The 12,163-nt window shown below is 36.0% G+C and overlaps 4 protein-coding genes across 5 annotated transcripts in view; 2 read left to right on the top strand and 2 right to left on the bottom strand.

Moving 5' to 3' along the window:
* Positions 1-3,470, top strand: part of LOC128863634 (uncharacterized) — a 29,662-nt gene extending 26,192 nt beyond the window's left edge. Inside the window, exons 16-19 of the mRNA XM_054102884.1 lie at positions 1,117-1,345; positions 1,414-2,358; positions 2,422-2,774; positions 2,829-3,470. Of these exons, the coding sequence (XP_053958859.1) occupies positions 1,117-1,345; positions 1,414-2,358; positions 2,422-2,774; positions 2,829-3,018 (1,717 nt within the window). The 3' untranslated portion in view covers positions 3,019-3,470. The remainder of the gene's footprint in view (positions 1-1,116; positions 1,346-1,413; positions 2,359-2,421; positions 2,775-2,828) is intronic.
* Positions 1-12,163, bottom strand: part of LOC128864425 (zinc finger protein 600-like) — an 86,443-nt gene that overhangs the window by 44,261 nt on the left and 30,019 nt on the right. The window lies entirely within an intron of this gene.
* Positions 5,261-7,022, bottom strand: LOC128864445 (gastrula zinc finger protein XlCGF26.1-like). The gene is made up of 3 exons (XM_054104110.1): positions 6,750-7,022; positions 5,727-6,680; positions 5,261-5,669 (listed from the first exon to the last, which is right to left on the bottom strand). The coding sequence occupies exons 1-3, from the start codon at positions 6,939-6,941 to the stop codon at positions 5,295-5,297; spliced, it is 1,521 nt and encodes a 506-aa protein (XP_053960085.1). The 5' UTR covers positions 6,942-7,022; the 3' UTR covers positions 5,261-5,294.
* LOC128864434 (zinc finger protein 626-like) lies at positions 9,544-11,917 on the top strand. 2 transcript variants are annotated; one of them, XM_054104092.1, is made up of 5 exons: positions 9,544-9,839; positions 9,903-10,074; positions 10,142-11,110; positions 11,178-11,530; positions 11,584-11,917. In XM_054104092.1, the coding sequence occupies exons 2-5, from the start codon at positions 9,910-9,912 to the stop codon at positions 11,711-11,713; spliced, it is 1,617 nt and encodes a 538-aa protein (XP_053960067.1). In that variant the 5' UTR covers positions 9,544-9,839; positions 9,903-9,909; the 3' UTR covers positions 11,714-11,917. The 2 variants fall into 2 exon arrangements, with proteins under 2 accessions (XP_053960067.1, XP_053960066.1); XM_054104091.1 differs by having other exon boundaries at positions 9,544-10,074.

Below are 12,163 nucleotides of genomic sequence, written 5' to 3'. Positions count from 1 at the left end.
TTTGATATTTTTGCTTTTGTTTGTAGTCTATTGAAGATTGAGAACAAATTTAAACACTACTTAATAAAGTGCTTCATATTAAGAAAATATGCTCAATATATGTAATTCAGTGCTAAATATTTCATTTAAGTAATGCAAAATCTCCTCCGGTTTTATATTAATAATAAGCATAAACTAATTCTAATAGTCTTGCGAATTACTATTTAATTCTTTGGATTTTTTGCCCTCTATAGCCGCAATTTGTAATGGCTTGAAGTCCACTATGGACATTGAACCACAAATCACAGAAAGTTTTTTTTTAGTAGTGGTCGTTCATCAGCAGGCAATGTTAAATCGCCGAGCGCATTTCCGCTATTAAAGGGGTTTTCCGGAAAATAAAACAATACGAATTGGTAACAGATCGTAGGAAAATAATCCATACAATACGTATTTCAACTAAAAAGAAAAAGAAAATGCAGAAATTTTGCAAATGCATTTTGTATTTTCAGCCTCCCCTCACATACCTGAGCTTGTCCATAGGTAAATTTTTCTCGACAATGACTAAAATTATTATTTATAATTATTTGTACATTTAGTGGATCGTGAATATTTGTTATGGTTCCGTATATATATATATGCACCCAAATAAGTGTGTAAATATCCTGCAAGGGACGGAACTATATACTTTCACCGTGTTCCTTCTATTTTTTCTTTGGTTGTAAAAATATGAAAAAATAAAGTAGTGGTTTTCGGAAGGTACCACTTCTGTACACCTTGACCCTATACTGACTGCAATTGTTTGTGCAGACCTTTATTCTATATATCCGCACAAATTAATTTTTTTGCCGCTGTATTTCTCTGCAAAATTTTAAGACGGCAACACTGACAGAATAAATAATAGAAGTCACGTTTCAGTTGTAAAAATTGGGAAAAAATAAAGTAGCGGTTTTCGGAAGATACCACCTTCAGTATTTTGTGCACCCTGAGCCTGTAATGACTTCAATGTTTGTGCAAACCTTTATTCTATATATCCGAAAAAAAATAATTCTTTTCCAGGGAAATAGAAAATTCAAAGACGGCAACACTGACAGTTCTTTAAGTGATTCCTAAACGTGACTTATATTATTTATTCTGATAAACTGTAAATAGAGATTATGTGGAATTTTGTCTGATCTGGAATACCTTCGAGATGTCCAGAAGCGGTTACTCAAATGATGATTGGAAGTCTTGGTGTCGCCTCTGTGCTAAAGAGGATACACAAAATATTGATGTATTATCGGGAGAGAATATAACACTAACGCCCGCAATCTCTTCTAGAAAGCACAGCAAATTTCTTGCCATCATAGAGGAATTCTTTCAAGTTTACGTAAATATTTAACATACATACATATCGAAGTTAAAAACTAAGCAATCAATTTTAAATTATTTATTTAGATTGAACAAAATGACGATCTTCCCCATTTGCTTTGTGTTCAATGTTTATCATTGGTTTCAGCCTTGGTTAAATTTTCGGAGCGTGTAAAAACTGTGCAAGATATGTACGATGCTATTCAATATTCAGACCGAAAAACATTGGATTTGAAAGGGATTCGAGAAAAATTTAATGTGTTCGAGGACGAATTATTTATGTTTAATCTCTCGGAAACAAAATCAACTGTTGAAAATGTATTAGATGAGGATATAAATGTTCTAAGATCATTAGATGATATTGTGAAAAGTGAAATAATGTCGGATGAAGTACAAAGTGGAGTACTTTGCAATGAGATTGAATGCAAGAATGAATTTCAAGATCCTTTTGTTGATGTAGTTGAAAACATTGGCAGCGAAGTAGAAAGCGTTATTTCTACAAGCAGCAGTAAACCAGACATTTATATTAAGGTAGATGAAGACGAGACGATGGATAACCTTAATGAACAACACATTTCTTACAACAACAGATTACTTAGCTCTAAGGAAGAATCAACGGAAGACGAATATTTCTGTGTCGACTGTTCGAGTCAGTTCCAACGCCTGAGCAATTATCGTACACATTTGAAGAAAAAACATGGAAGAGATTTGGAGCCCGTGAAATGTCCTGAATGTCCTAAATTCTTCGTGGGTAAACAAAAACTAGATCTCCATATAAAATCACATCGGCCACTGTCGGAGAGGTGTATATTTCCATGCCCAGAATGTGACCAAAAATTTCAACACAAAGCTTCTGTATCCACACATATAAAGCATGTGCACGAAGATATTCGCCCATTTATTTGTGAAGAATGTGGAGAAGGTGCCCGAACAAAAGCTAGACTACGGATGCATATGCTCGTACACAGCGACCTAGCGCCTTTTAAATGTGATGTATGTGAGAAAGCTTTTAAAGATAAGAAGCATCTAAAGGTAAGAAACAAATATAATATAAATTAAGGCGTAAAATGATGTTCAGTAAAACATTATTTATAGAATCATATGGAGATACATAGTTCCAGTAAATACACCTGTAGTGATTGTGGCTTGCAACTAAACTCACGCGTAACCTTACGTCAACATATGATTGTGCATTCTGATATTACCCCCCACAAATGTGATTATTGTGGGAGTGCTTTCAAACGTGCTAAGAGTCTGAAGAGTCATTTAATACTCCACAGCGGTCTCAGGCCATATCCTTGTGAATTCTGTGAAAAGACGTTTACTAGTAGAACGAGTAGCCGTTCTCACATGAAAAGAATACATCCTGATCAATTCGCTGCTTTAGAGGCTTCTGGTGAAAAAGCTTACACGAAAGATGTACCAAAGTTGTCCGTGTTAAAGACAGTGTAAGTAAAAAATTGTACCTAAAAAATGCTTTAGTAAATTGAATTATCTTCCAGAATGCAATCAACAGAACTCGATCTTAAACCAGTTGTCCAAAAACGACGCGTTAATTTTCCATTGGATAAAAAACCAAAGACTCACTCGATTGAGGCACCAACCGGTGCTACCACAACACCCGCTCAGAATAGATGCTGCGGAAAAAAAGAAGGTGCCAACTTATCAACGAGGAGTGGCATTCCATCGTGATTGGCGTTAGAGAAACATTTTCTTCTAATTTGCGATGCACTTTATTTTACTTGGTTGTTACAGCCTAAATTGGAAGCATGTAGACCGAGTCAAAGCATTATTATAACAGATGAAATAAATTAAATTATTAAGGAACATTTAAATTGCGGTTGCTAGTAATCAAAGGGAATCACAGTTCCTGTAAGCACATCAGCATGAAGTGTATCTACTCGTCATATGCTTGTAATGCTGAAATGAGCATATTTATGGATGTATATAATTGGCGCGCACACCCTTTATTTGGCTAATCTCCTCCTATTTGTGATGTGCGTCTTAATGTTGTTCCACAAATGGAGGTACCTACAGTTTTAAGCCGACTCCGAACGGGAGATGATTTTTGTAAGAGACTTTTTCAGAAATACACTCGAAGGCTTGTCATTGCCTGCCTAAAAGCGACACGGCCATTAGAAAAATTTTTTTCATTTGAAAAAGTTTAGCCAAAATCTGACTCTTCATATTGCTTAATTTGGTGACCTGGGCAAAAGCCGCAGTATCATTAAGCCTGGCATAAGTATTTTTTGCTATCTTCACAAGCTCCGATAAAACCTTCCCCAGCTGGAAAGTAATTTGAAAATCTTCCCTTTCAAAGACTAGAGTCGCACAAGGCTCAACACCTTATCAGGCTTAACAGAAGACTGTTTGGGAATCGATCCCTTCTTGACAACTTAGGTATATTTATTTTTGGTCAAAGATCGATTTATGACTTTATTATAATCAATCATATTATTATTTTCAACCAGTACCGGTTGTTACTTTTAGGAAAGAAAATAGTAAGCACCTCTTTGCGAGATAACTTTTTAACTGATTTAAGTTTGTTGATCTCATTTTCCTTCTTCCTTCTATGAGAAAACTTGTGATCCTTAGAAGTATGGGCACATTGCCGAGAGAGCCTGCGGCCTCGATTTTAATAAAACCCGAGCCGCTCCCCTTGCTATGGGACAACACACCAGAAGTGAAGAGAAATTGAAGATTGCGATCATGAGAAAACAGCCTTTACAATAGGAGATGAGGCTATTCGGATTATGCAACGCGCCAGCAACCTTTAAGCGCTTGATGGAGCATGTGTTAAGGGGACTCCACTGGAAAATGTGTTTGGTCTATCTGGTTGGCATCATCATTAAGGGTAAAAATTTTAGCGACCATCTGAAAAAGTGGAAGAAGTCGTTCAGCGCATTGCCTCCACGAGATTATGATGGAATCCAAAGAAAGGCGCCTTGTGCGAAAGTTTCCTAGGACTGTGAACGTATTACTGTCGTTTTGTTCCAGGATTCGCAAATGTTGCTTGGAGTCTCCACAATCTTACTAAGAAGTGCGTTTTTATATGGCACAAAGAACAAGAAATAGCATAGACCTTGAAATAGCAACTGAACATATTTTTACTGCGCCTATGTCGCAAATAATTTCCTTCTCATTCAAACTTAATTCTACGCTAAAACCAATAAGTAAGTAAAGAATATTAAACTTCCTCCTTTTCCTCTTCCATTTCAACTCCGCAGAGAAAACTTTTATATTGTACTTGATTAGGTAGTGAGCATCAGATTATAAGCACGACGCTGGTATTGATGCAAAAATAACGTGGCAGAAAGCTCTCCTATTGCGCCGAAAGTTACTCTATTTCACAGAAAGCCGTAATTAATACAGTTCGAACAATAACGAAATTTCACTGACCAAATACTTGCTCGAATACGATTTCGAGACAAACAGAAAACTAATGCATAATACCTATAAAGACAGTTGTTGCTCAATTAACTGCAGCTTTCTAAGAGTTCCTTAAATATTCAATTTATTTTTTTTTTTTCATAATATCTACTGTCTATATACATTCGGTTCAGTAACTACCAAATAAAATACTATGCATCGCAAATTGGAAGAAAATATTAAAGTCCATACCAGACTAGTCTCGCCCTTCTTCGGCAAGTTTTTCATCGGTGTGTTTGGAAACTTGTTTTACCTATAGATTAATCAGATTAGTCTAATTTTGCAACAATAATTAAATTTGCTAATTACCACAACCACGATGACATGCTGTTCCTCGTTGGTAAGTTGCCACCGACTTTAGTTTCAGATGAAGTATCTACCACTGCGGGCAAAAGGGACGGTTTTGTGCCAGTAGCACAATCAAGTGGTGTATTTGGTTTCTTACCTAATGAGAAATTACCGCTCTGTTTTGTGACAACTGGAATAAGATTTTCAGCTGATCGCGTTCTGGAGTACAATTTCATTTATTTAAGTAATATTTAGATACTATGTTTCACTTTCATTCTTTTCAATACTGCCAATTTTGGTATGTTTGTCGTGTAAGTTTTTTCACCAGACGCCTCTAAGGCAGCAAATTCATTAGTATGCGCCCTTTTCATGTGAGTACGGCAATTTGATCCATTAGTAAACGTCTTTTCACAGAATTCACAAGAATATGGCTTTAGACCGCTGTGGAGTATTAAATGAGTTTTCAAGGTCTTAGCACGTTTGAAAGCACGCCCACAATAATCACATTTGTGACGCATTATATCAGAATGTACAAGCATGTGACGATTTAAAGTTACACGTGAGTTTAGTTGTAAGCCACATTCGTTACAGATGTGTTTACTGGCACTATGAATCTCCATATGATTCTATAAATAATATTTCAATGAACAACATTTTATGTTGAATATTTATTTGTTTCTTACCTTTAGGCGGGACTCATTTTTAAAAGCTTTCTTACATACTTCACATTCAAAAGGCGCAAGGTCAGTGTGTGTGAGCATATGCTCGCGTAATGCACCTTCAGTGCGAGAACCTTCACCGCATTCTTCACAGATAAACGGACGAATATCTTCGTGCACAAACTTTATATGTGTGGCTACATAATTTTTTGTTTGGAATTTTCGATCACATTGTGGGCATGGAAATATACGCTTCTCCGATACAGGCAGGTGTGTCTTTATGTGACGATCTAAATTAAATCTACTAACGAAGGATCTAGGGCATTTAGGGCATTTCAAGGGTTCCAAATCCCTTCCATGTTTTTTCTTCAAATGAATGCGATAGTTGCAAATACGTTGGAACTGCATTGAACAGTCGGTACAGAAGTGCTTGTGCTCTGTTGATTCTTCCACAGAACTACGTAACCTTGTTCTAAATTTTCTTTTAAGCTTTCTTGTACTATTTCGTTCATTAAAATTATCAATTGTCTCGTCTTCATCTACTTTAATATTAATGTCCTCTTTAAGGTTGCTTTCTACTTCGCTACCAAAGTTTTCAAGTACATCACTAAGAGGATCTTGAAATTCAGTTTTGCATTCAAACTCATTGCAATGTACTCCATTTTGTACTTCATCCGATATTATTTCATTTTTCACAATATCATCTAATGATTTTTGCAGCAATATATCTGGTTCGACTAATATATTTTCAACGGTTGATTTTGCTTCCACGAGATTAAATATGAATAAATCGCCCTCAGGTAAGTTAAACTTTTCTCGAAACACTTTCAAATCCAATGTTTTTCGGTATTTAGAATGTTGAATAGCGTCGTACATATCTTGCGCAGTTTTTACGCGCTCAGAAAATTTAATCAATGTTGAAACCAGTGAAATACAATATGTACAAAGACAATGGGGCAAATCTTCGTTCTGTGCAATCTAAATAAGAATATAATATGAAAACTAGAATTTTTTTAACTTATAAATATATTTGTTTGAAATATTTACACGAACTCTAAAGAACTTCTCTATGAAGCCAAGAAGTTTACTGTGGCTACATGTGGATATTGGGGGCGCTGGTGTGTGATTATCTTCTGAGAATACATTAATATTTCGAATATCCTCTTTAGCGCAGAGGCGACACCAAAGTTTCCACTTCCCATCATTACAAGTCTGGGACGTCTCGACAGTACTCGACATGGAAAAAATTCTTTAAACTTATATTTACAAATCTCACTGAACGGGCAAAGTAAATCATGTATAGCGCTGTCAGTGTTGCTACTTTTGAATTTTTCAGGGAAATACAGGGGGAAAAAATTAATTGCTTCGGAGTCACGATCATTGTGCAGATGTCAGATTTATAATATAGAAGGATAAAGCAAGGTGTACCGCAGGGTGGTGTCCCATCACTCTTGCTTTTCAACTTCTACATATCGAAGCTAGCCCAACCACACCAGAGGGAGTCCCCCTGGCCCTCTATGCTGACGATTGTACGATAAATGCGTCGGGCAATGACATCGATGACCTGTGCTCCAAAGTAAACAATCACCTCACGTCAGGAGGCATCTTTTCAACTATTCTGACGAGATCCAGAACAAAACAAACCGACAACTACTGGACCGGACAGTATTTAGACAGATGCCAAATGGTATTCATAGAGAGACACTTAACACAACATTAAGACGCACGCCACAAATAACAGAAGGAGCTCGGCCAAAAACCCAAAAACGGTGTACGCGCCAATTATATATATATATTAATTTTTAGCTTCAGAATTTAACACGCGGCACTTCGTTTTCATTCGTTTGTTTAGTTTAAATCTCACAAATCACAATGTTACCAGCCATTCATTGAATTTTCACAAACATGTAATTTTTCCTCCTTTTGTTTGTTTTGTTCGTTTGTCTGTATTGATTAGGAACCTGAGGTCAGACTTATCAAAATCTCTAAAAATAAAGTAACTGTTTTGGGAAGACGCCACCTCCAGTACTCGATTCGCCTTGTTGCCCTATTGAAGCCACGTTCTATAAATTCGCCTTGATCGACAACATTACTGGTGCCCGCACTCACCGACGTTGTCGTAGGCTGTTGTCCTTAACACGTTCCCTGTCCGCTGAGCCAAATATGGTTCAGTAAACGTGCGCCTGATAAGCACTGATACGTTCCTGAGCCATATGTGCGTCAGGGGGTATATGAACCACATGTGTTTTATGAACGTGCAGAAGCAAATATGTCCCTCTACGCTCATGGACCATATGTGTTTCAGGTAGAAATACCCTACATCCGTTTTTTGTTTTTTAATTATTATTATTACTAAAGCTGTCCTATGACTACAAAAAAACAAATTATTCAAAAAACCCTGTTGGACTTGCCGGTCAATTTTGCATTTTTGTATTGGAACAGGGAACGTGTTAGGATACACAAAATTGAGCTAAACTTGAACATGTAGGTAACAATTGCTTTCGTTTGGTTACATATTTACACAAAACATCGGTTAGTGCTTTGCTGTATCGACATAATATTGCTATTGATATTTTTGCATACACACTTTTACAGACATCCGCATTATCAGTTACAATTTTTCATTGTTTAATAAACCAAAGTTCTTTTATTTATAATTAACATTATTCAACATTGCTTTTAAGTTATTTTAATAAAAATTATAATTTTTCTAACTTTATTTTTTAAATGATTTCGAAATGTACTGTTGGCAGCACTGTGTGGTAAGAGAGCATGGTGAAAAGATTTTCAGAGGTGTGCTACCTAGCAGACCGTTATTCGGCTCTGAGCGCATTTGACAGAATCAGCTGATAGGCTGACATAAAGCCAAATATATACTTATATAGTATGGTTACTGACGACCAAGCCCGGTATCTATCATCCTTGGTGACATAGATGACTAGATGTGAAACTCTTTTTCTCGTGAGAGCGCTGAAAAATGTGCATTTTTTATAACATTTTCCAATATTGCCACACCGGTAGAAACATGAATTGGGTATTTTTGAACCAAAGGTCTGGAATTTTTAGTTTCCACACCATCATTGAGGTTAGTATTTAGTGTGCGGTTGCCCAATAACCTTATATCACTCGTAAACAGCTACATATACTAAAAATAAGCACAGTGCGTATGAAATATGTACATAAATAAGCAAAAAATTTAAAAATTTATATGTAAATGAAATTATTTAAAACTGAAATACAAAAGTAATTTAATAATAATAAAGTAATGAACGCGAAAAATATAAGTTATAATTAAAAACATGACTTATTGCGATTTTTTAATATAACACAGAAATTGGATAACAAAAAAATTCTCAAACAACGAATAGAATAAGTTAAAGCAGATTACCTTTAATTTTTTGTAAAATATCTCAAACACAAATTCGGTTCCCTCACTTACGCTTTTCAACCATAGAATATTTACGTATATACAATACAAATTTACATAAACCAACACACAGTTTTCAATAAAATTACATTATGTACATAAGACTAATTAAAAGTAGAAGTCGAAAGGGATATAACGAGCTTTGGATTCTACAAACTCCCTTCAATTATTACATTTCAATTGAATTAATTTAAAGACAAATAATTATAAACATTTCAACGCGTCATTTCTCCACTATGAAAAAAGGAACTGTTTTCGTCAATTATTTTTGGCGCGTTTCTTCTGGTAGCCAGCCATTTCGCCTATCAGCTGTTCAAAATCCCATAATGTGTGAGTGCTACCAAGTTTTGAAACGTCCTCATGGGCGCGCTCTCTCTCAAAATGAATAAGTTTCACATCTAGTTATCTATGCTTGGTGAGAAAGCAATAAGCTGACACGCTTTTACGGAACAATCCAAAACTTTTCATTTACCCACGTACACGATTTACGATACTACGGAACAGAACGGTGGTGATTTTTCATTTACATGGAGCTCTTATTAGTTTATTTGTGCCAGCTGGCACGGAACGAACGTTTATGTTCGTGAGTGTGAGCACCATACGAATCATTGAAAACAATAGAAAGTGAACAAATTACATACATGAACGTACAGTTTAGTGAAGTCGGAAATATTTGTACAAAAGCCAACATAAACATTTCAATCTTCGAAGTAAGTTAAAAATAAATAAAAAGAAAAACTTTGTTCCATGTCAAATATTTTCGGAACGTACAGAGCCAATATGGCGGCGAATGATGACTGGAAACATTGGTGTCGCCTTTGTGCTAAAGAAGATGCTCGAAATATCAACATATTTCCAGAAGGCAATGAAAACGCTTCATTCGCAAACTCCAATGATGGTAACATTCAACTTTTGGAATTCATAGAGGAGTTCTTTCGAGTTCACGTAACTATTTAAATAAACATTCTAATTGACAAATACATATTTGATTTTATATTTATTATATGTTTAGATTGAGGGAGACGAGGATCTTCCCCATTGCATTTGTAGACAATGTTTTTCATTAGTTTCGGCCTTGGTTAAATTCGTTGACCGTGTTAACAAAGTGCAAAATATGTACGATGATATTCGATATTCCAAAGACCGAAACCGGATAATCCGAGTACATTATAATTTGGTTAGCGATGAGTTATTTAAGTTTAATTCATCAGAAGAAGAGTCAGACCTTGAAAACAATTTTGTTCCTGATGATCCCGATATATTGACAGCAAAATCATTGGACGGTATTCCTATGACAGAAATAATATCAGAGGAAGTACAAAGCACAGAATTTTTGGACGAGATCGAACATAAAAGTGGAATTCAAGATCCTATTGGTGATGTGATTGAAAATAGGGAGAGCAATGTAGAAAGTATTAATTCGAGAAATGATCTTAATAAAAAAAAACGCCTTCAAATAGCCGGAGACGAGTTAATTGAAAATAATTCCGAAGAACGACACACGAGAAGGCACAAAAAAAAATTGCAAACGGATTTGAGTAGCAATAAAGAAGGGCACAGAGGCCACAAATATTCCTGTCATGACTGCTCGCTGCATTTTCAACGAATTGACTATTATAGCATTCACATGAAGCAAAAACATGATATCGCCGTCGAATTAAATCCATTGACTTGCCCTCATTGTCATAAAACCTTTACAACTAAATTCAAATTAAATCGCCACATAGATACACATAAGCCACTGTCGGAGAGGCGATTATATCCATGCCCGCAATGTGACCGAAAATTTCAAACAAAAGGCTCTGTATCCACACATATAAAGTATGTTCATAAAGATATTCGTTCGTTTATTTGTGAAGAATGCGGTGAAGGTACACATACGAAGACTTCACTACGAGGACATATGCTTGTACACTCTGACCTTACACCGTTTGAATGCGAAATATGTAAGAAACGTTTCAAAACCAAGGCGCGTCTGAAAGTAAGAAACAATTGCATATGCAGATATTTATGGCGCAAGTTAATGATTATTGATATTTTAACTATAGGTTCATTTGGATACACACGGTACCAGCAAGCACATCTGCAGCGTATGTGGTTTGCAACTAAATTCACGTGTAACGTTAAATCGTCATATGCTCGTTCATTCTGATATTACGCCCCACAAATGTGATTATTGTGGACGAGCATTTAAGCGATCCAAAACACTAAAAAGTCATTTAATACTCCACAGTGGACTAAAACCGTATACATGTGAGTTTTGTGACAGAACATATGCAAATGCGGCCAATTGCCGAACTCATAAAAGAACATCGCATCCGGATGAACTAGCTGCGTTAGAGGCTTCAGGAGAAAAACCGTACACGAAAAATGTACCCAGATTGGCCGTATTAAAAACAGTGTAAGTAAAAATATCATAAAAAATAAATTAAATTAAATCTGGATTTCCCTCAGAGCACAAACGTCTGAAAATCTTGTTCCTGTGATCTCCAAACAGAGAACTGACGGCACGAAATACTCCACTTCATCGGCAGGGGAAGATACATTAATTGAAATAGATACAAGTATGAGAGAGAACAGTTGAGACGTTGGCAGCCTTTAAACGTTTTGGAAAAGAAAAACACTTATTTATTCTGTAGTTTGAATAAATGCAAGGAAGTTTTCAAAACGGCTACATTGTAAACCGATCTGAATAAAATTTTAACTAGTTTAATATGCAATCAATATTTTTATGCGCTTCTCCCCCCAATTAGAAGGGCATGGACCCCACTTTTCAACGATCTATCTTTCTGTGGAGAAAACTAGATATTCGATATCATTCCAAAATCTCAAAGTATGTGAGCGATATCACCATCGGCAACAATTAGAGTAGTTGAAGCAGGACTGTAAGGTCTCCATTAGGGTCGTTGATGTAGTAGTTTATTAACCTGTCGGGCGAAGTGAAGTCACGGGTAGGTCAAGGGTCGAATGAAGTAACACCACCCATACATTTATTGGAAATGCTGGTGAAGCGACGGTCCTTGTCCGGATTGGT

Source organism: Anastrepha ludens, chromosome 5, assembly GCF_028408465.1.
Source record: "Anastrepha ludens isolate Willacy chromosome 5, idAnaLude1.1, whole genome shotgun sequence".
In the NCBI taxonomy this organism is placed as follows: Eukaryota; Metazoa; Arthropoda; class Insecta; order Diptera; family Tephritidae; genus Anastrepha; species Anastrepha ludens.
This window is presented reverse-complemented; position numbering and strand designations above follow the sequence as displayed.

Bases quoted from the DNA above. Each gene is read 5' to 3' on its own strand.
- LOC128864445 (XM_054104110.1), bottom strand. From the start codon at position 6,941: ATGTCGAGTACTGTCGAGACGTCCCAGACTTGTAATGATGGGAAGTGG. The intron at 6,681-6,749 runs GTAAATATTTCA...ATTCTTATTTAG, and splicing joins AGAAGTTCTTTAGAGTTCGT to ATTGCACAGAACGAAGATTT. The intron at 5,670-5,726 runs GTAAGAAACAAA...TATTATTTATAG, and splicing joins AAAATGAGTCCCGCCTAAAG to AATCATATGGAGATTCATAG.
- LOC128864434 (XM_054104091.1), top strand. From the start codon at position 9,877: ATGTCAAATATTTTCGGAACGTACAGAGCCAATATGGCGGCGAATGAT. The intron at 11,111-11,177 runs GTAAGAAACAAT...TTTTAACTATAG, and splicing joins AAACCAAGGCGCGTCTGAAA to GTTCATTTGGATACACACGG. The intron at 11,531-11,583 runs GTAAGTAAAAAT...GATTTCCCTCAG, and splicing joins TTGGCCGTATTAAAAACAGT to AGCACAAACGTCTGAAAATC.